This window comes from Gasterosteus aculeatus, chromosome 17, assembly GCF_964276395.1.
Source record: "Gasterosteus aculeatus chromosome 17, fGasAcu3.hap1.1, whole genome shotgun sequence".
NCBI classification, from domain to species: Eukaryota; Metazoa; Chordata; class Actinopteri; order Perciformes; family Gasterosteidae; genus Gasterosteus; species Gasterosteus aculeatus.
In genome coordinates, this window is record NC_135705.1 from 16,229,522 (window position 1) to 16,252,170 (window position 22,649).

Consider the following 22,649-nt stretch of genomic DNA (forward strand, 5'->3'; position numbering starts at 1 on the left):
ATCTAGCGTAAATCCAGTTTAATCTGACCAAATATAAAAATCCCAGAGCGTTGAATGAATTAAAACGACATTATCTTTTCTGAAAGGAAGACAGTATGTACTGTACACCACGAAAAAGAATGTCAGATGTAATAAAAAAAAAACTAAAAGTGAATCATTTGGAAAACAGCGTTGATTAAAATGAGTTGTGCTATGCTTTTTTTTTGGGCCATCATTTAGCCAACTGCCAGTGCGGGCACCCTGCTGAGTTGCGCTGGAGCCAAGTGCACAAAAACGTCTTCCTACATTTGGTCTAGCCAAGCTGAACTTGTGTCTTTGCGAGCTCCCCAACCAATGTCTCAATAAAAGGGAAATCTTCTTTAACAGCTACCACTTTGGTGGCTTACGGAGCTCTCAAGGAAGCCGTAGGGCCTTAGAAGCTGCCGTTACTCTAAGACAGGTCGGGTACTGGGGATGCAGAATGGGGCTGGGGGGGTGTTAACAGAATCTAATGTGTTTATGAGACTACGGGGTGAGAGGCGAGAGCACCTGTTAGTGCTGCCGTAAACTGTAAAAGCTTTGATTTATGACAAGAGAGGGGGCCTTTAATGAGACTGCTAACAATCTGGCTCACTGGAGACTTTCCGGGCGGATTATAGCTAATTAGAACGCATTGGTTACGGGAGCATTCCTCCTGGAGTCCTCACAAAGCTGCCCGTAATGTGGACTGGAGGAGAGCCGAGGCTGCTTTTACTTTGACAAAGTTTTAACAGAGTCAGAGCTTTTCACTTTTGCGACTTGAGAGATGCATTAAAGCATTAAATCCCGATGCCAAGAGAGGTTCAATCGTGGGAGAATGGTGCGTGTGTGCGTGTGTGTGTGTCTGCGGGAATGAGTTCCTTTTCCATACCAAAGCAGGCGATGTTTCCATCCAGTCCGATGTACTTGAGGTCCCACTTGGCTGCCTCCGTCTCTGTGGGGTCGCTCTCAGTCATGTCGTCCATGGCAAACACCGCTTTCTGGCGAAACTCTGCATTGTCGTCAAAGTTGATCTTGGCATCAAAGCAAACCACTGGAGGAACGAGGAGATGACAAAGACTGAGTTAGGAAGGTAGAAAGGCAACAGAGGAAGCAGAGGGAGAAGGCAGGCAAGGGAAAAAGGAAGGGAGACAGAGGACTTCCGACATGAAAAGAAAACTAATTATCATTTCCCAAACCTGAAGTTAACGAACTGAGGGGTGTCCCCTCAGCGTACTGGTCTTAATTATCTGGTTGGCTCACTACGGGAGGTGGTTTTGAAACAGCCTCTAAGAGATAGGCCCTTATAGTAAACGGACGTGTCCTTTGCACTTCAAAGCGGCAGCATTTCAAAGAGACGGTACACAGTCACTGGTGCCTGAGAAAAATAGCAGGCAAATCAACTAATGAATCAGTCAAAAGGTTTTCTGTGTACACAACAACATTTAAATAATAACTTATCTAAAGGAAACCTTTGACATTTTGGAAAGTTTGTTGGGCGGAGAAGCAGGAGACTACTGCCATCTGTCGCCGGTACAGAATATATGTAGCTTTAGGAAACAGAGGATTAGCTTAATTTAGATTGAAAACAGGGGCAAACAGCCTGGATCCGCCCAAACCTGAAATAATAATAAGTCAACTAGAAACTTTTCCAGTTAATTTGGATCATATCTTGTATAATTCATGCAAAATAATCATACACGTGGGTTGTGTTATTGGTGTGAGGTTGCAGGGCAACACCGGGCCGCTATCTCTATATCCAACTAAGCAAAGAAATATATATATATATTTCAGCTTTTGGTTGTAGAAATCACTTATTTGCACACTAAACTATTGAAAATACAACTATAACGTCTTATTTCTCCCGCTATCAATATCTCTAAAACCTCTAGAATGAACTTTTCTAATGAGCACATTGCAGGTAACAGACTACCCACATATAAGAGTGAGTAAGTACAAGACAATATGAAAATACTGGCTTACTGCCACGCGCAGAAAGAGAAAACACACCCAGTGTACATAGGCACATTTTACAAGCAGTAAACGCTCTCCTGGGACTGGGGGGTAGACACACTGTGTCCTCCCACTACAAAATTCCTTTTGTTTGACACATCCATTATTGCAGTGTAGTCAAAACAAATCTGGATATTACGCCCCCAAAAAATATCCACCCTTGAGAAATTTGCACGTCTGTTGACTGTCTGCCGGTAAAAAGGCAGCGTTCACTTGTGAGTTGATTTTATTGTGACGCTTGCCTACAAAGGCCGCTGCTAGGAAAGAAAACTCATATCTTTTACTGAAAAATCATCATTGTATTCATTAATATTCATAGGAAACAATGAAACAACAAACCCTTCTTGTCAATTTTTGATTAAGCATACTTTGAACATGTCTGTTTTTGCTGAAACCAAATCAGATCAAAGAATTGATGCGTCTTCAGGGTGTTGTATTGCGTCTCAATAGGACACATCACAGTCAGTGTTCAGCATCTCTTATTTCTCTGGGAGATAAACAAAGTTCAGGACGAGTTCAGCGGAAGCAGCATCACTACAGCTGGAAAATGTGACAATCTGTAATGTCCTTCTCATCTGAATGAAGAGCGCTTGAAATGTTTACCTGCTAACCTCCACTTGTGCGTCATGTTTGGCAATTTAAGGGACAACAAGGGACTGGAATTTAAACACTGTTTTTCTTTGGATATTTCAAGTGTTTTCATTTGTCAGGGAACAATTCAGACAGGAAGAGAGGTCTAGACATGCAACGACTATAGCTGGATGCAAGTTTTGACCCCACAAATTGAAGCTCGAACAGCGGCTATGGTAAATATGGATCAAAAGATTTTTCCAAACGACACAAAAGAAGCCTGGTGGAGTTCAGAATTGCAGGATCGTCCCAAGAGAACAAACACACGGTTTAGGGTGAGCTCCTCCAGCTGTTACAAAACACTGGATAGAAAAAACGTGCCATAAAATGTGTCTCATTTATTAGAGATATTTAAAGACGATAATAAAATCTAATAAAACATTTCTGACAATGTATGTGAAACACGTAAAGCCATAAAGTTTGGGTAGTCATTTGGGTATTTTTTGCTATCAAAGACTGAACCACAGCTGGTCACACATTCATCTGTAATCACTACCAATGTTTTAGAAAGCCGATGAAGCATAATAATGATGAGCTGAAGGTCTGGACTTAGACTTCAGTCTAACTGTGACAATTTCCAATTTACTTAACTAGTCAACTGACAACATGGACGGTGCTTGATTGGTGATTACAATGATTTAAAGTGAAATACAATAAACGTATTGTGCTGTAGTATCTCCAGGTTAGTGAACCCAGACGTTTCCTCGAGGACTCAAAAGCAGAAGTGAATAGTATGATAAATCAAACAAGTTTTTGTACTACCACTGGGATTTACATTTCTTTTCATCATGAGATACAAAGCGGTGTTCATTTGAAGATAAGAAAAACTGCTTGTTTTCATACTGCATTGATGTGTAGAAAGTAATAAACCAGCCATAAAACCTTGTTATTTAAATGTTGGCGCTGTAGAGGTGACATTTTTTTCGTTTTTTTATGAAAAGGAAAACAAATTTAACTAAGTAATTTCAAATCACGTTTAAGGGTTGTCATGAAATATGTTTCCGCAGAAACGCCATCAAGTGTTGAAATATGAACAAAGCCACAAAGCCACTTGATGGACACACGTAACAATCTAATACTGAAGCACACACACACACACACACACACACACACACACACACACACACGCACAGTACCTTGTCCTTCGGGAGTCTCTCCGAGAGGATTAACTTCGACTTGAGTTGCGTCGACTTTCAGAAACAGATCATACAGCCTCTTTATCTGATCTGCTGCCTGTGAGGATCACATAGGACAGTAATTACCTCATAGTTTAGCTCTGAGCAGCCGTCCCCTCCAAGGCCCCTCAGCCCCCCACACTGGCTACAAATCACCTTCAACGTTGCTCTGTCTGAGTAATGCATGAATGTGTGTGTCTCTCAAAACGGTGTAACAACTGCAGAACATTACGCATTTTTAAATTGATTCCACCTGGCTTTTGCCACAACACTGAGACAAGTGTCAAAATCCCCAATTCAAATGATCTCTATGTTGCTGCAGATGATTTTCAGTAATAAAGACAGCTTGAAATGACTAAATCCACAGTTCCAGACAAACTACCAATTCCATTTTATTATTTATTTTATTCTATCTACACAAAGATCCTGTCACACTAGACGGCATAGGTATTTTAGAAGTGTCATAATTAACTCTGAATTAAAACAGTGTGGCGGCTGACTCGCAGGAAACATGGAAGAGCACACAGACAATGCAGAAACCATTCACTTCCTATTCCATCCTGTTTAACACCAAAGCCTATTCAGTAGTCGGAAAAAGGATTGCGTACAATATGATGCATAGCAGAGCTCTAAACATCCTCGACTCGGCTAGAAGCAGCTTCACTTGGCTGCTTTATATGTATTACATGTGCTAAGATTCTAAGCTAATCTGATTTCTCATGCCACGGTGCCTGTGGAACAGAAAACAAATCAGTTATCTGATACAGAGAGACAAATGGCATTTAAATGAACTCTTTACTCATTCTGAATGGGAACTCGTGTTTTTGTACTGTTCTTCCATGACCTTATTTTCTTAACTAATGCTGCCTGAACAAGTGCTGTAAAACTTGTAAAAAAGTGACAAGAAAACACGTTCTTCTTTCACCGTCCTCAAAAGTTATAGTCTGCCAGTCGCGAGGAGTTCTGAGCCCTAACGACGTGAGGCCTGTTAAACTAACGGCATCCCTGGTGATGCCTCAGCCTGCCACAGCAATGTGTGTCACATCCACACATAAGACAATAGGAAACCTGGCAAGGGCCCAACTTGTCCCCCGCAGAACTAATAATATCCAGAGTTTGGTGCATTAGTCAATGAGTATTCATCCATCACTGCAAGTCTATGTGTGTGTGTCACCAGGCATTTGTAGATTTGTCTGCCTCTTCTTTGCATTGTGTCATTGAAGCCATTGCCCATTACCTGTCTCTGCAGAGGTCCTTTGAAACCCAAATTAGCTGCCATGCGAAGCGCTTGCTCGTCTTGCACACCGTCAAGAATATCTATGACTTCCTGTAAGGTTTGCAGTGGGAAAAGAGAAAGAAAAAGGGTGGGGCAGAAATGGAGAAAGGGAGTGGGAGCGCGTGAGAGGCTCAAACGCTGTAATCTGACACAAAGCGGGCGCACACAACAAACTGCACGCATCATAACCAAGCCGGGGAAAGCTACCAGACACGGAGAAAGGGTTGAATCGATGGATTTAAGATCATCAAACCCTCCAATCTTCCATAGTGGGAAGCTTGCCAATATATTTTTACATAGGAATACAAGATTTCCTGCATATAGATCTTAATTAGGTGTGTACGGGGTTGTAACGTGACTGAGATGAGCAACATCACGGCTGCGTATTGCATATATAATGTGAAATCTTTGGTGGAAATAATGAAGGACATAAATCTTGGCTGGATATTTCCAATCTGCTCTAACATCTGTGGACAAAAGCAAATGGAAGAAATACGACAACAGAAGATCTGTTGTGCTAAAATGGTACATCTGTTAACAATTAAAAAAACAAAAAACCTGTTGCCAAGTAGCCAAGTGACTACGTTGGCTTATGTTCTGTAAATTCAATCTAATTAATAGCGAGTATTTCTTCATGTCAAGCTTTAGTGTATTGCTGCATGTCTGCATCATGTTGGGCTGCTGCGGTACACATGCAGGCAGCAAAAATGTAATTGAATTAGCTTAAAATACAAAATGAGCACAGCTCCCATCTGTAAGGCCGACTGAGCAACCAAGCCCTGGCGGGATTTCAAGCCAAATCAAACTTCTGATGATTAAAGAGCGTCTTTGAGCAACATGTCGAGTTGTTAGCTATTTTTGTCCATTATACCAGACAAGATTAGTCCATTTTTTTTAGGTGTATGCTTGTTTTTTTTTCTTCATTTTTGTTCCTCTCATTAGATATTACAGTGATAAAAATTGTATACCTTAAAGATGAGTTCTGGGGAGCTGGCGGCTACCTCCTCGATATCCACACCTCCCTGAGGGCTGCCTACCATGACCGGACCATTACAGGCGCGGTCCATCAGGATGGCAAAGTAAGTCTCCCTGCTGATGTCCAGAGCTTCAGCAACCATCACCTGGATATGGCGAGAGAGGAGGCTAGAGTTTCTAAATGTGACTTTCACATCACAACGCATGCTTACACACGTAGAATACAAAGAACACAACGACACGGGCACATAAATAGGGTGCACGTACAGGCGGAACCTACGAAGCACAGCTTTGAGCGAATCTTCTATGTTGTAAATGAGTGATGACATAAGGACAGATTTGAACAAAGCGAAAGCAAGCGAGAGGCTCATTTAGAAAACAGAGGAGGAAGAAATATGAAATCAGATGTGTTAATGGGCTGCAGGTTTACGGATGAAGTGTCGGTTTGAACATGCACAGACCTTATGTTCTGCTTCCACCCTGCCGCACAGCTAATGAGGATGGATAGCCTTCTCTCCTCTCCGTGTGCACAGACAGCTGCCCTATCTCCTTGTCCAAATGTTGTCCTCCCCAGTCAAGTTCCCTGTCGTTCCATTTGTTGGCCGTTTCTCCCCTCAGACTTAACATTTTCTATTTGTCCCTTCTTTTTTTTCCACCTCAAACTGTTTACACCCCCTGTCCCTTCGGCTTTTCTCTCCTCTCCTGATCCTTCTATCAGTGCCATGAGAGCAAATCCACGTAGATGCTGAAGTGTCCGCTCTCTTTGTTCTCTGCTCTCAGGTGGGGTTGTGTGTTGACACAAGCTCCATCAGCGTTTTGACAGCTCAGCTCTGTCTGTCATGTAGCACAGAAGTCTGTGACTGTGCGGTTTACTGTCAACGGCTGCACGTCCCAGGCCTGTTTTCAGTGCCTCAGGCCAAAGCTTCCTGGTCTGCAGGGGCTTTCTAGAAAAATGACATGTGGACAGTCCCATGTCTCCACCTAAACTCTGTGGTAGGGGCAGAAGATGGGTGGAATGGGAGTGGTGGGAGTCGGGGGGGGGATGAGGAGAGACAGCGAGGCTACAGGCTAAGAAGGCTTCATCACCTGGAAATGACTGTTTTGAGGAGATACTGCATGCAGCATGCGGAGTAGAGAAAATGATAGTGCTGCTTGTTAGTGGCACACAGAAACAGTTGTTTTAGGAAAACACTTTAAATTCACACCGGGCTTGGTTCAGTTTATGCAATGAGCCATAACACCAGCCAGCTCAAACAGCAGTGGATGGCTACTATTTAAACAAAAACAACAACACAGAAGTGCATTGCTGGACTCAAAAGGCCTAAAAACGAGGTTCAGAATAGAAGAAAAAGGATCAAAATGCATCCTTCCTTCCCTCGGTTTGTGCAGTGGCTCACCGTCTTCACTTTCACTCCATCTTTGGGTGTCTGCTTGGTGGTCAGGTTGAAACCCAACATCTTATTGGCCAGTTCCCCAACCACAGCAGGGCTGAAAGAAACAACAAACATTATTCATATTAAAATACAAACAATGAAACGCGTTCAGTTAAAAAACAAATGAAAGGAGAAAAGCAGGAGGACGTTTTGTATTTCTCCATTTGAAGAGAGATGTGTGGTAATGTGATATTTGGACAAAGCTCAGTTCTTGGATACATGGCAGTGCACAAACCTGCATTCATTCTCTGTTTAAAAGCAGCCCACATGTCGGGGGTCCTGGTTGTGTGAGTTAATAAAAATGAAGAGGGGGTTGTACACGTCCTTTGATAGATGAGAGGAAGGTGAACTGTGCACTCATGGCACTGTAGGGACGATGAACTTCAGCATATTCCACAAAAAAGTTTCCGGCCATTCTGCACCCTGAAGTAGGGTGATGATACATATCTGAGGCAATTTTCATGAATCACTTTTTCGCCTTTCAAGCCGGCAGTAAGTGGTAGATACCTTTGCGTAAAAGATAGGGCTGTTTTAGTATATGAAAACTTGGCAGAGGGAAATGCAGAGGGAAATGCAGCGTCAGAGCAAAAAAAAAAAAAAAAAAACCTCTTTCAAGTTGTTTAGTCTTTTGAAAAAGCCCCGACTCCAGAGTGAGCCTTCTTTGGAGGAATACACACATCACACTTTGTAATTCGTAGACAGAGCAAAATGCATCGGCACTGAACCCAACCAACCCGAAAGACGGAAAAAAACTCAGTATGGGGTGCAAAACACTTCCGTCAACCCTCAAAATCCATTTCTCAACACTTAATTTAGGGTGGTTGTTTGAAAAACAAGACACTGGAAGAGAGAAAAACGTTTGTTTGCAGCACAAGTAATCCTGACAAGTGCCAAGGGAGCATCTTCAGAGAGCTCTTTGAGCGCCCTCGCTCTAAAAGCCGCTGTTGCAGGAGAAATGACAGGAATCCATCTCCTACAGTAACACACAGTGTGGAATGTAGATAGGGGCATACTCACTCCTTCGTCAAGTGCACTCCACCTTTAAGGCCGCTGTCAAACACACCTTTGCCTCGGCCACCGGCCAGAATCTGAGCTTTCAACACAATCTCCTTGGCATCTAAAAGACAAAGACAAAGAGAGGGAGAGAGAGCACTTAGGATGTTGTCTCAGCACCTTGATTGGCCTCTTGAGTTGGCCTGCTATCACTCCATCTGATTGAAAGAGGCAGGGGTGAGTGTGATATGTCGGGATTACATTCCAGTGTCCTGCAGCCACCCACAAGGAAAATCAGCCCAGCACAAATTAATACAGTGAAGTAAAGGAATTACTGTACCCATGCCGATTACAGCGGCGGCTCGCCAACCTACTGTCCCCATGCTAAGTGACAGGAGACATTTACTGGGCCAAACACTGTCCGCTGGTACGAGCGTCATGTGCATACATTACCCGTGTAATTTCATAGTAGGGGAAACACTGCTAGAACAATGTCGCCGACATAGAACCTACATCTAACCGGTTTAAATGATGCACGCCTATACACCTAGTAACAAGGCACAATCTAACAAAGAAGGGAAATGGGAAACTGTTCATTCAAGTCACCCTGCTCCAATTCTATAACCAGCCTCCTTCCCTTTGTTGTCAGTATCACCTTGCAAAGAGCAGGTTGAGGTAGAGGCCCCAGGGCTGTCAATTCAGCATCCTGCCCCAAATGTCCCCCTATTCAAATGGACCTAGGACACTCAATGAAGGATCTGTTATTATGGAGGTGAGGAAGCCATGGACAGTTGGGAATCTCCGCTAGAAAGACACCATGACCTTCAGGGCTGGAGACGGGCCCCTCTTTTGACAGCATAAGAAAAAGAAATAAGAAAAAGACAGCTCGATGATCTAGACAGGAGCTGGTTATCTGAGAGAGCCTGAAAACTCTCTCTGTCCATGCTCAATGCTGCTGGGGTGAGGAAGAGACCCAGAGAAAACAGCCTCTGACAGGGTGGCAGGGATTAAACTACCACTGCATTAGCCAGGCCCGTTCTCTGCAGGGAGTCAAGAGCTGAGAGGGGAGGAAGAAAGAGGGGGGTAATAAAGGTGTGCTCACACGCAAAGGGCTTTGAGACGAGTCATCAATGAATAAATATGTTAATAAAAAACTGCTACCGCGCAAAATTAAAAAGAGTTCAAAGCAAGACGAAATAGTGTCCTGTGGGCATGTGCAGCGGAGGGGGATGGCACGGAGGAAATGAAAAAGGGGGGGGGGGGACAAAGATCCAGCCCAATAGGGAGATTGCATTGTTTAAACTTTGGAGAAGGGTAAAAGTAATGCCATTTTTAGGTAGGTCGTTTAAAAAAAACAAGGTACAGTTTTATAGGAAGGATATGTTAAATATTTGAAAAGGCATGTAATGTTCCAGGAAAGGTAATGGGGTGAGAAGGAGGCAGGTGTTCTTTCTTTCTGTAGGAATAATTGATGGGAAACCTGCATAGTATGCGGCACACAACGAAATATTTTAGCGGTATCAGCAATTACGAATGAGCGCTGTAAAAGCAATACGCTGTTCATAAGACATGTTATGAAAAGGTAAGATGTGCTTTCCGTCAAATGTATTCAGTCTGCACCTCAAAGACCGTATGATGCATTTATGTATACCATTCTCACAGAAAGAAAAAAAAAAAAAAAAAAAACAGTGAAGGCCCACACCCGCTGGTCATCATCGAGACCCCGCTCTGCTGGAACGCATGGAGGGGATAATGATGCCCTCAAAGAGCAGCGTGAACATGGCGCCTGGCGCTCGAGCTGGGTGGCCAGTAGGACAGACGTGAGGAGGCCTCCGACACTCGCATTCTAAAACCGCCGGTGCCTAATGAGTGCAGAGCAGGATGACGAGTGGCTGGAAACAGGAGTATTAGCATCTGAAATCACAGACGAGTCATGCCTTCATGTTGGGCCCGGAGACTGCGTTGATTGGGGGGGGGGTCGGTAGCGAGCGAGCGGTGCTGGAGCTTAAGGGGCTTATACAGAGATCTTCTGGTCAAGACGCTTCCTTGTAAGGTTTTATTACCGTGCATTACGCACAGCGGCCATCTGCTCCTGATACACAACAACTCATTTATTCTTACTTGTCGCAATAATAAGTAATTAACAAACACCTCCTGCAGAAAAGTGTTTTTGCCATTATCTTATTGGCTGGATGAAAAACCCCTTCATCGGGGGGGTGGGGGAGGGGGGACCACGGTTGCATAATCAGTACTCTGCTTCCATTTGTATCATACGTGGCCCACTGTGAAGATGCAGAGGAAGATTTTCATCTCCATTTATTTTCTATATCTCGGGGACACAGTGGAGGAGATTAACATCGCACAACGTCTCCAATCACACGCATGCGATCAGGGTAATGCGGTCATCATCCTGGGGCCGAACTCATTCCCCAGTAATGACTGCAAATCAACTCCCAGTCTGCTTGCCAGTGACAGCAGCTGGCACAGAGAACGCGCCGGCTAACGCTCAGCGTCTCCATCAGCCTCTTCCTCTGTGAAATTGCCATTTCTCTTCCGCCCACTCTTCCCCCCCTCTTCGTGTAGTCAGGTGGCCGGCAGCAGAGTTAGCTTTGTTTCTGAAATTTGACAAAGCCTTCGAGGGCTGTGCCATGAGGGGGTTGGTGGCTGGTAAGGGACAGATGTAGGCTATCCGCCAACACAGAGAGAGTCAGATGTGGCTACCATCTGCATCTATATATCTATCTATCTATGAGAGAGAGAAGGATCAGGACAGCCCTCCCTGGCGTGCACGTGTGCTTTAATGAAAGTAATGTGGCGGCTAAATGGAGACGGCTTATCAAACTCTTGGGGAGAGAAGAAAGCAAACACCAGCACAATCGCATAGCATAGAGAGCACGAGCCTTCTTATGGATGGATGCCATTAGCACCAGAATGAGAATGAAGAAAAATAACTAATCAAAAGAAGACCTCGCAATATTTGGCACCTGTGCTCATGACAAATCTCTTCTGGTTATGATGCAGGAGAGTGAGGATTGCTGCCCAACAGTCCAAGAAAAAAAAAAAAAGTCTGAAATGACCATTCTAAAAATAACTTTAAACATATGATTATTATAGAACACAGTGTTTCTCACACATAGACTAATTTGTGGCAGTGCGCCACAGATTCAATACCAGCCACCACACATTGCGTTTGGTGTATTTCTTTTTTTTTTGTTTTGTTTTAAATCCTGCAGCTTATTTGTTCAGCTGCATTTCCTTTCCCTGCTCTCCCTCCGTCTCTGTCACTCACGCGTCTCACATACACACACACAGCCTTTCCCCTCCGTGCACACAGAGTCTGTCTCGCGTGTTTTGTATTTACTCCAATAAAGTTCTGTGTTACAAATTAATATTGAACCATTTATTCCAGTTTAGCGGTCGCATGACTCATTGAAAACTGTAAGAATGATTTAATAATCTAATATAAGTTAAAGTACCAAAGGCAGTGCAGCAGGGTATTGATTTAATTTAAACAGAGAATCACTGCCATTATCTTTACTAATTACACAAGTAGGGAACCTAATGTGTTCACGCCGTTTTCCCTTGAATGATTGATGCAAGTTTAATTGCCATTGACTCACAATATATTTTAAACACACAGGGGCTGCCCCCTATTAATCAATTATTTGACTAATTGGTTGTTTTAGTGTAATTCCACAAATATTCCTTTAGTTAATTTGTGGTTTTTGACGCTGAAGTACTTCTTTCCAAGAAGAATATGAGCATATTTGGGGTATACACCAGATTTGTGTTGCTTTTGTATGATTCGCTGAGAAGAAACTGATACACATGCAACGTTAGGAGCGTAACTCAACTAAGATTTTGTTGTGAAAAGCCCAAAACTCTTTGTATCGTTTTTCAGAATTTGATGTGTTCAATATTAGGACTACATGTGCAGATATTCCCTTTAACCTTATGGCTTCATCTTGGACCAGCGTAGCTTTTCATAAACTTTTACCGTTTCTGATGTTCCCAGACCGCGAAAATGTCATGCAGAAAATGGCTGTCTATTCATGCTCTAAAAAGGTAGGTGAACCAAAAGGAGAGATATGGGGAATAAAACCTCTACATTGACACACAATGGCCTTGGAATTATTCAAGCTGAACATGTTTCTCTGTTCAGTTCAGGTTGAAAAGTCAACAAACATTGTTTGGACCAAATGTTGGAACCCGTGAAACAAGGAACAAAGACTTGGGGCCTCATTTATAAAACCTTGCGTCGGATTTGCGCCAAAAGTGGCGTACGGATGAAACGTAGGACGTGCGTACGCACAGAAATATTCAGACTTATAAAACCGTGCGCACGCACGTCCTACGCAGTTTTCCCTTAATAAATCACAATCACTTCTAAATTCAGCGCAGCTTTTGCGGCTTCATGTCACGCCCATAGTTGCCCATATATAGTCTGTGGAACATCCACATATGAATATTCATTGATTGCAAAATCATGACAAACACTGAGAGGAAAACGAAGAAACGTAACTTCACTCAGTGTGAAGTGGAAATGATCATTGGCGAGGTGGAAAAGAGAAGTCAAATGCCTTTTGGAGGGCACAGTGTGGGCATTACTAATGCCAAAAAGGCACTCGAGTGGCAAAAGAGTGCAGAGGCCGTGAACGCTGCAGCCTCACAACCTCGGCCCGGCCGAAATAAAGAAAAAATGGTCTGACATCAAAGTGGATGCAAAAAAGCGTTAAGCACGCCATCGCTAAAGTGTGTCTGCCCCGGGTGGGAAAGGGGACACCGGAGCTGTCCCCTCTTAATGGGAGACTGGCGGCAATGATTGGGGATCGGGGACGGGGTCTGGGCCAACATCAGCGTCAGGGGGGGGTCGAGGCACGTTTGGAAGCTGTGCCACATTATGTAGCACAGCACATGCACACCTTTTCAGGAGTAAACAATAACCTCCCTCCAGTGCGGTCGAGGCAGCGCCATCTGCCCTTAAAAAGGGCCGATGGTTTACGCTGCAGATCGATCAAACGGGTGTTTGTGTTATTTATGAGAGGCAGTATTGGCATTTCATTTACACAACAGTCTAGTTTTACACATTTTCACACACGTTTGCGGGTTTCTTGCATTTACCGGTTCTCATTTCACCCGTTTTTGTGCGTACGCATTTGTCCGAGCTTGCGTGAAGAAACGCACATTTTTCCATCAAGTTTGCTTTTTATAAATACCAATTATTGCGTAGAGAGCGGCGTACGCCTTCTTTTGTGCGTACGCAACGTTTATAAATGAGGCCCTTGGACACTAAAAGAAAAGGTTAAAGATAACAATTTGACCTCCTGGTTCACTACAACTTTTCATTTCATTACCATCTCAATGTTTTCTCTGTTTCGCCCCCCCTCGATGTGCCCGTCTCTGCCTCTTAATGATGCCATCTCAGTGGAGCAGAATAGCAGCGTCTGGACCGGACCGACAGCGGCACATTTATGTGACGACACGTCCTTCACTCACCGCTCGCACGGCGTCCAGGTCCTCTAATGAGGACAAGTCCACCTGGCTTCCAGGGAACATCGAAAGCACTTCTAATGACTTCCTGCGATGGTCCCCTCTCAGCGAAAGAGAGGGGCAGCTCATTTTTTTTACTGCCAATCAACCACAGAGGATACGGGGGGTGGGGGGTGCGAACGATAACAGGGTTGTGGTGCTTAATGACTTTGGGCTTATCAGTGGGGAGAATAATTTTCTTTGACAACAAACGCTTTCGCAAAGACATTTATTTATATGAGACAGTTATCTAGAAAATGAAAGACTCTGAGTTGCACGCCATGGGGGGTTTCAGACAATCTGTTATTACAAATATGTGAGCAAGACTCTGCACAAACGTGAGATGCTCCTTTGTCATTACTACTGACTAAATATTTTTCATCAGTTCAGCATGAACGATGGCAGATCAAAGCATTTTGAAAGCCACAAAATCTGCTGCCGAGCACTACTGGTGAGGACATTCCCACCGACGGCTGAAGGTTCCTATAGGAACAAGTACAATGTTTTGTAATTTTCACTCTAATAGTACTATTTCTTTCTCCACACCTGACTTACCTCCAACTAATGCCAACACGACTATCACGGTCACCCTAATACGATACAGGGGATGTGTGAGAAGTAACATGGATGGGTTAGGGCACGTAATGAGGAGGTGCAAGCACTAAGCCGCTTACATAAATCACCTCTTTGAGAGACGGGGGCGTCTCACCCTGCAGAGCCTATTTACAGCCGTTAAGACAATTTCAGATGCATGGCTTTTTCTTACAGGAGAGACCCCCGGAGCAAGACAATGTTTGGAAAGACAACAGGTCCCTGGAAAGCCCCCTGTGGTACGTGTTTGCGTTAGCGCTCTGCTGCTGTCTACGTGCTTCCGTGCGCTTTTCCAACATTTTCTCCAAATGTTGGAAGGGGTTCTTGGTGCTACGATGTTTCCCCTACCATTATAACAGGGGGGCACCCTCCCCCCTGAAAAAGTGTGAAATCCAGTTCCAGTGACCTACTACCACCACCACCCCCTCCTGCTCCGTCTGTCAGCAGGCAGCCCTTCAAGGAGTTTGGTGTCGAGACAGTGATACCTGCGGTCCCCTCCTGCTAACTGCCGTGCACTCATTTGGTTCTCCTACAGCGTGATCACAGAGGCAAGCGAGAACACCGGGGTACTGCCGGGTTACAGCATTTCCTTTCACAGGAGGCGGGGCATAAATAGCGGGGTGTTGGCAACTAAGGACCAAGAGCACGAAAGAGAAACAACACACATGAGAGGGCACAATAGATTAGAGGAGGATAAAGAGAGAAGACGAGGAGTCTTAGAGGGACTAAAGCAAACAACAAAGCAAACAAGAAAAGGTCAACATTTGTGGACGAAAGTATTACGTTGTTTTGACATTACCAGTTAATTGCTATGTAAATGTCTCTAAACCCATTAATGTAGAAGTTATTAACATAACAATAAGTGTTGCTAACTGGCCACGGAAACAGCAGCAGCATGTTTAATGGTTGCACATTTGCAAAGGGATTTTCTTTGATTGGCGTCCACATACCAGATCAGTCGAGTCAGAATACGTACAACAGCTTTCAAAATTCTGACACAAATGAACAGCGATCTGTGTTCTGTAATCATATACCTCCACTCTCCCATAAATTCCCCGTTTGCAGTGTTCAGTTGTAGAAAGTGGTGGAAGAGCCCAAGGCCTCAAGACACTAACTGATGAAATCCTAACAAGCCTCGTTTGCATATCGGCTTGTTTGTTGAGACACATTTTCAAAGTTTCCATTCAACCAGAGCTGACGCAATTAGAGAAATTTAGCTGCAAAAGCCCTCCAAAAGACTGCCAACAGGTCAAAGTTAACAACACATTTTGATGTGCACGGCATGAATAGGTTGACGGAAACAGCCCCTCATATCCCCCATGTCAACTGTGACGGTCGATGATCCGCGTTTTCCTGACTTTCATTCAGACTTCTTTACCTGGGTTGCTCTGGTCAGTGAGAGCCCATCTTCTGTGGTGTCATAGCGCTCTCAGTGGACGCAGTGTTATACCCAGAGCTCCACAACTCTCAAAGTATTAATATATTAGTAGTATTAGTATTAATAATATATATCTTAGCTGAATAATTGTGTTCAGATACCCACACAGCAACAATTCATTTGACCGTATATACGGTGCTGTGCGTGTTTGTTGATGATTGCTAGCAGCATCATGACGTACCCTGAGACAAAGGTTTTGGACAACACGATCCTGTAGATACACGCTCCACAACATCAGGAGAATACGTCCTCTTCTCACTCAGAAGGCAGCGCAGGTACTGATTGAGGCTCTTGTCATCTCCTGCCTGGACTACTGCAACGCTCTCCTGGCAGGTCTCCCCGCTGCAGCTCATCCAGAATGCAGCAGCTCGACTGGTCTTTAACCTTTCTAAATTCTCCCACACTTCAAACATTGCATCTGCAAAACTGCTCGTCCCTCCCTCACTGAGAGCAAAACACTCTTTGCTGTCCTGGCTCCTAAATGGTGGAACGAGCTCTCTGATGACATCAGGATCGCAGAGAGTCATCACATCTTCCGCTGCAAAGTAAAGACACCTCTTCAAACTCTACCTCGACTAGAAGACTAACAAATTGTAGCACTTAAATAGTACTTACAATGCCACTTAAATATAGCAAATTGTAAATTGGCTTATTTGATGAAATTGCACTTTGTTTCTTGCTCTTCTGAGTTGGTCCATATGGTTTAATGCACTTATTGTAAGAAGCTTTGGATAAAAGTGTCAGCTAAATGACATGTAATGTAATGGACTTAATAAACTATTGCAGTCTACCAGATCCATTCTGTAAGTATCATTTTTTATATAGCTGCACTTTTTTTATCTAACGCCATGACTGCTGACCTCATTATAAAAAGAGCCAGTTGACTTCTTCTGGCTCGCATAGTTGCAGAACTCTCGAACACAAACAAAGTCCATCCAAGTCTCAGGTTTGCAGTTTGCTTCCCCACCCACAGTCAATTTGGAACGGACATTATTAAACAGGCTCCGGTTTTCACAGCCGGAACTTGCGTTTACTTGGATTCAACAAAGATGATGATTGTAAAAGGAATTGTGGAAATTAATTGGCAAGTGGCGTAGAGATGGCAGTGGTACCAGTTCAACATTTTGTCAGACTGAGGCTGCATATTCTTTTCAAGTTCAAGAAGCAACTGTAAGATCAGTGAGCTGCCTAGGAGAACTCCACCCAGTAGGACATAAGATCCACCTGGTGTACATATGCACACACCACTGTGAGAGGGCCCGCGCCCTACTTCAGACAAAGACTGAAGTGAAAGGGTCGTGGTTGAGTCAACTCTTTTCTACGCTAACTGCCGCTGTCAGCGCTTTTCACCAGAGACTGTGCCTCATTTTATGAAGGAGGAAGATGAAAGCGGTCTTAAAAGGCGCTTGAAGTGTTGGAGTGCACAAGGCGGCTCGAGTGGGGAATGAGAAGGAGGGAAAGCGCTGTAAGAAATAGGCCTGACGGAGTACCATGTTTGACAGTCAGATGTATTTGTCTCCAGAAAGCAGGTCCTGTGTATCCATAAAGTACAGCTGCAGCTTTCCTTTGAGTTCCTTTAACACATTGTTCGGTTTGTCCAAACATTTTCCCAGACACGATGTCGTCATTTGAGAGCTGAGCTTTATATGATGACTAAGTAAAGAATTACACAAAATACAAACAATGATTCCACACACAACTTCATGTTAGTTTGTTTCCTACATTTTATGTTAACAAAGAACAAAAATAGCTTGGTGGTTTACTGACGGCGTAACATCTGGGACTAAGACAACAGAACGCTGTGCACAGCATTTCGGAGGGTGAGTGAGGACTCGGGGGAGATGCAAACGTCACACGCAGATTAGGACGTCCTCGAGCGTGGCACGCGGTGATGCCCGCGTGGGGAAGGAGCGTTTCCATGACAGATGGTCCGTGCGAGACAGCGAGTTGGATTGGTGGAGAAGCATATGGCGCCGCTCTAGATGATCTCATAAACCACCACCGAGCCCAGTCGGAGGTGTAAATGCCTCTCTTCACCCTGCCAGAGACAGCGGAACTGTTTATATTACCAGCAAAATAAATATGGAGGCTCACCAAGTGTGAGCGTGGGGTGTTATTCTGTGTCTTAGGCACTTTAAAAACCCTTACCAAACGGGTTCCACCACTGCTGACAAATTTAAATGGTGGTAAACGCCGAACCAAACAACCCTTTTACAGGTTCAATTTACCATGATGTGTTACTCATAATTTCCTTTGTCTTACGGTACTGCACAAAAGTCACCCAAATACCCTACACGCCTGCCTACCAGAGCAGAAATGTGCAGGATTTTATGGCAAGGGAACTTCATGTCTGTCCTCCCAGTTTCCATCAGTCACAGCAGCCCGGACATGGCCTTTGCTCCGAGTGGTACGTCACATGTCGCTCCACACAGTCAATGATGGGGAAACATCACAGCGATGTGTTTGGGAGTCCATCCAGCCGAGGCAGGTGGGGAGGGAGTCTCTGCTGCACCTCAGTGCACAACGGGAAACCCATGAGCGCAAATGATCTCTGCACTCGTTGGTGCATGCCCCTGCTCCACTGGCTCGGTTTGTCACTACAGGTGGGGCTGTTGCAAGCAAACCAGATTACTGAGGCCATACGGATCCTTTTTATGTTTTATAAAACATGTAGTGCTGGCTGCTTGGACCACATAACATACAAGAGCCACCACTAAATAAATGTACTGTATAAAGCCTGATCAAATTCTTTTCATTTTCTTCCAAGCAGGAACTAATGTCTACCTCAGCCAACCACATCTGGAGAGCCTCCAAGCGGGCCGACTTGAGACAACATATCAAACGAACTATCCCTCTAATAAGCACACATGAGACCTGACAGCCATGCATAAAAAGTCCTCTGTTTACAATGAATATTCATAGTGGGGTGAAATAAATTTAAATGCTTCCCACCTCTGTTAATCTTCATTCTGGCAGTGAGGCTGCGCTGAGCACAAAGCGGAAAGCAGGGAGGCAGAGGTAGACTGAGGGGAAAGAAATGAAGGCAACTCTCAAAAACTGAACACACGACAGCGGGAAGGGAAACCGAAAATGGAATCGCAAACCCAATTTTTCCCAGGATAACCAGAATGATGACAGCGGTTAAGATATAGGACAACATATTCCGAACTCATCTGATATGAGATGTACACATACACGAGTGCACGGTGGTCCCATTCATCACGCGGCCTCACATGCAGTCAAGATAAGAATCCGAAGCAATGTTTTCCTCCATCGCTGCTTTGTCAGTGAATGATTGCCGGAAGAAGCAGGAGCCGTGACGGACATGAGGGGCTCTCGCATCACGGGAGGGGAGGCAAAATGTGGTTTTGATTTAAAATTCCGACTGAAAATCCATCAAGATTTGCTGAACAGATGCATCTGTCAAGCTGGTGGCGACACACAAAATGGACTGCATAATCCCATCCTCTTTGGCTGTAGCGGGGCACAGGTATGCGTGTGTATATGCGTGTGAACATGCACGGCTGCGCAGACACCAGATCTATATTCATTACTGGACTTGCCTGGACACCTCAAAATTGCGGATTTAGGGCTTTTTCTTTTGGAAAAACCTGCATTTGTGTGTGAACGGGAGAAAGCGCACATCACCTTGATGGTAAAGGGAGTGCCGTTTTCATGCAGGGGTCGAAGCTACACGCAGTTATCGATAACATATTTAGCCAACGCTGAAGGGGACCTGCCAAAAGAGATAACCTCTTCCAAAAATCTGTATCAACCAGATATATATGTTTACAGATATGGGTTAAATGAATAGTGCCATGATGATTATTGATTCTGCCACAGAAATATTTGCATTGTTTACTGCTGAGGAGCAAAGTACATTTGACAGCATAAATAGCTCTATAACCAGGCAAAAGAACTGAATGTCTATATGCCTAAAAAAGAAGAAGAAAAAATCAGTTGAGAGTGTGATAATATTCAAAAGAACATGAATATGTTTCATCACAATAATTGTTTTATCAAAATTTAAGTAACTGAGGTTGAAAAATACTCTTTTTGCGGTCTGTGTTTTCTCTCACACGTGCGCGCACACACACACACACACACACACAAAAACACACTTTGGATACGTGATTTGTGGATCTGGGTCATTGGTTTTGGACAGGAAAAGTTACAGTGCCATTCTTTCAGTGTCCCAGAGGAGTACACATTAAAACATCTTTGGACTGCCTCAGTATGGGGCCCTACTTTCAATGAGCCATTAGTTGGTTGGGAGTCGCACATCTGCCACAATAGAAACTCTCGGAGTTGTCAATCAAGTTAAAAGGGAATCAGTGGTCCATGAAGGAATTTTTATTTTTTTATTTCTTTTGTTTTTGTAGAGAAAGAGATTTTAAGCTATTTGTCCTCAGTGGTAAAAGAACAAATCAATTGGTGTCCACTTTAGGAGAGTTGGACCACTCTGTAGAACACGAGAGGAGGTTCTATACGGCACAGCTGCAATTGAACTGTCAACTTAACCACTTCATGCTTAAGTGAGTATAGCGGAGAGAAGGATTCTGCTGGGCGTGAGAATGTGTGTGTGTGTGTTTATGTGTGGGTGCGTGTTTCACATCTACGCAGATGTGCCTCCATGCCAGACTAATTCATTCTGTTGTGTATGCAGGAAAACACGGGATCACAGCAGGACATCAGCACCGCACACAAGTCTGTTTGAGTTGCTCCTGGTGAGCTCAGATACCCCCAAACCTCCATATTCCCCTCACAGAGCCGTGTCTCGTGTCCTCGTCGGTAGAAAGCCATGAAAGAAAAGACAGTGCTGGCTGCAGACCCGTACCGCCGCCCCAATCCCTCCCTGCACCCTGTCCACCCTCAGCTAGAGTCTCAGTTTGCAATACAGCCCCAAAGATCTAAACTAAAGACGCCTTTTTTTCTTCTCGTTCTCCATCACCTGTTATGTCCCCGGAGCGAGCCGCACACATTCATGTGGCAGCAGGAAAAGACACTGTGTTTATCTGAAGTAATGACACGTCAGGAGATGCTCGCCTGCATGCTTTGATGGTGAGCCAGCATCTGTCACAGGATCCACAAAGTGTGAGAAACACCCACATGCGCAGGCGCACGAGCCAGGAGACTGACCAAAGCTTTGTGCGCAAACAGAGATGAGAGGATAAAGCAGCTCTGAAGCACGCTGCGGGAGTAAAAGGGACCAATTTACTAAGCCAACCAAAAATTACTGCCTTGGCTGCGAAGATTTGCGTTGGCGCATGTTTCCAATTTAGCTGGGAATTAACGAACACTCACGATCCAAGCGGTCACAGGCTCAGTCAAGTTCATTTCAATGCCCTGCTGATAATTAAGACTGGCTGCTGGGCTATGAAACACGAGTGAAACACGAGTGCAAAAGAAAAGCATACGTTCTCTGGTACTGAGCTTGAAATATTGGTTGAAGAAACCAATAAAAACATCTCTGAATTGCAGCTGTGCAATTCCCCCCACTGCAGTGGACAAACGGCGATGATGAATCACCTGCAGCCCCCATTTGGATAAATTCCCGTTCCCTCTGCACAAGTCCTATTTGGCAGTGAAACATAAAAAGGTCCCAAAGTGTGTCGCATACAATAAGTCATACGTGCAATGTTGTCTGTCACCAGGACAAAACTTAAGTAAAACAGCCCTTTTAGGGATGTCATAACTATCAGCAAACCCTGCGTTTATCAGTAGATATAAGTATATCAACCCTCGAGTCGGGCCGGGGTTTTATGAAGACGTCTTTTTCCCTTTTAACTCCAGAGTTATCAGTCTCCCCATTTTCCCAATGCAATATAGGTACTGTCATGGAAATATATGTCCCGCTCCTTTTACTCAGTTTATCTTTGTCTGCATCATAACCAGGACCGACAAAGGCAGCGCCCAGGCGCTGGAGCACGAATGCAGCAGGAGTGGCACCTCGCTGGATGACAACCAACCTGGGTGCACTATCAGAAGGCCACTGCTGTAGGAGAGGACGCTGAATAAAATATAAAGCGAAGGGAGAAATATATATTGTATGTGTTGGGCAGGAGAATGAAAATGAAAGCTCTGTGTGGGTGCAAACGTGTCTTAAACTATCTTTATGCTGGATTTGTGTGGCTGGAATTACATTTCAGGCAATTCCTTGCAAAGCTTTGTGCAGATGTGTTGGGGCATTAATCCAAATCGTAACCAGGGATTCAAAATAAGTTTAAAAAAATAAATAAAATAAAAACATGAGAGAAAGTGAACCGAATTAGAGTGTGTGAAGAAAAACTGAGCAGGCACAGCCACTAAATATAAGTAATAAAAACACAGGCTTACAGACATTAAATAAACAGCGACGAGATTAAATTTGATAAACTTCAACCCTGATAAAGCACAGCCATGCGCAAGTCCTGACGCAGGTCTGCAGACTCATGTAGCACAAATAGGACGCGTGGAGTTGCACAATGTACACAAGTACAATCACAAACATATAACATTGAATAATCACATTTAATCTACACATTAACTTGGAGCTAATAATAATTCACAGAATATTGAGAATGTTTAATAACTACATGTTCATATTACTATCTAATCAG

At 44.1% G+C, this 22,649-nt stretch overlaps 1 protein-coding gene across 2 annotated transcripts in view; it reads right to left on the reverse strand.

Moving 5' to 3' along the window:
• The window catches only part of suclg2 (succinate-CoA ligase GDP-forming subunit beta), a 67,717-nt gene that overhangs the window by 30,041 nt on the left and 15,027 nt on the right, over nucleotides 1-22,649 (reverse strand). Inside the window, exons 3-8 of one of the 2 annotated variants that reach the window (XM_040204051.2) lie at nucleotides 8,517-8,616; nucleotides 7,464-7,554; nucleotides 6,060-6,212; nucleotides 5,053-5,142; nucleotides 3,777-3,873; nucleotides 890-1,051 (exon numbers count right to left, since the gene is read on the reverse strand). In XM_040204051.2, coding sequence (XP_040059985.2) covers nucleotides 890-1,051; nucleotides 3,777-3,873; nucleotides 5,053-5,142; nucleotides 6,060-6,212; nucleotides 7,464-7,554; nucleotides 8,517-8,616 — 693 coding nt within the window. The remainder of the gene's footprint in view (nucleotides 1-889; nucleotides 1,052-3,776; nucleotides 3,874-5,052; nucleotides 5,143-6,059; nucleotides 6,213-7,463; nucleotides 7,555-8,516; nucleotides 8,617-22,649) is intronic. The other variant, XM_040204052.2, reaches the window with a different exon arrangement.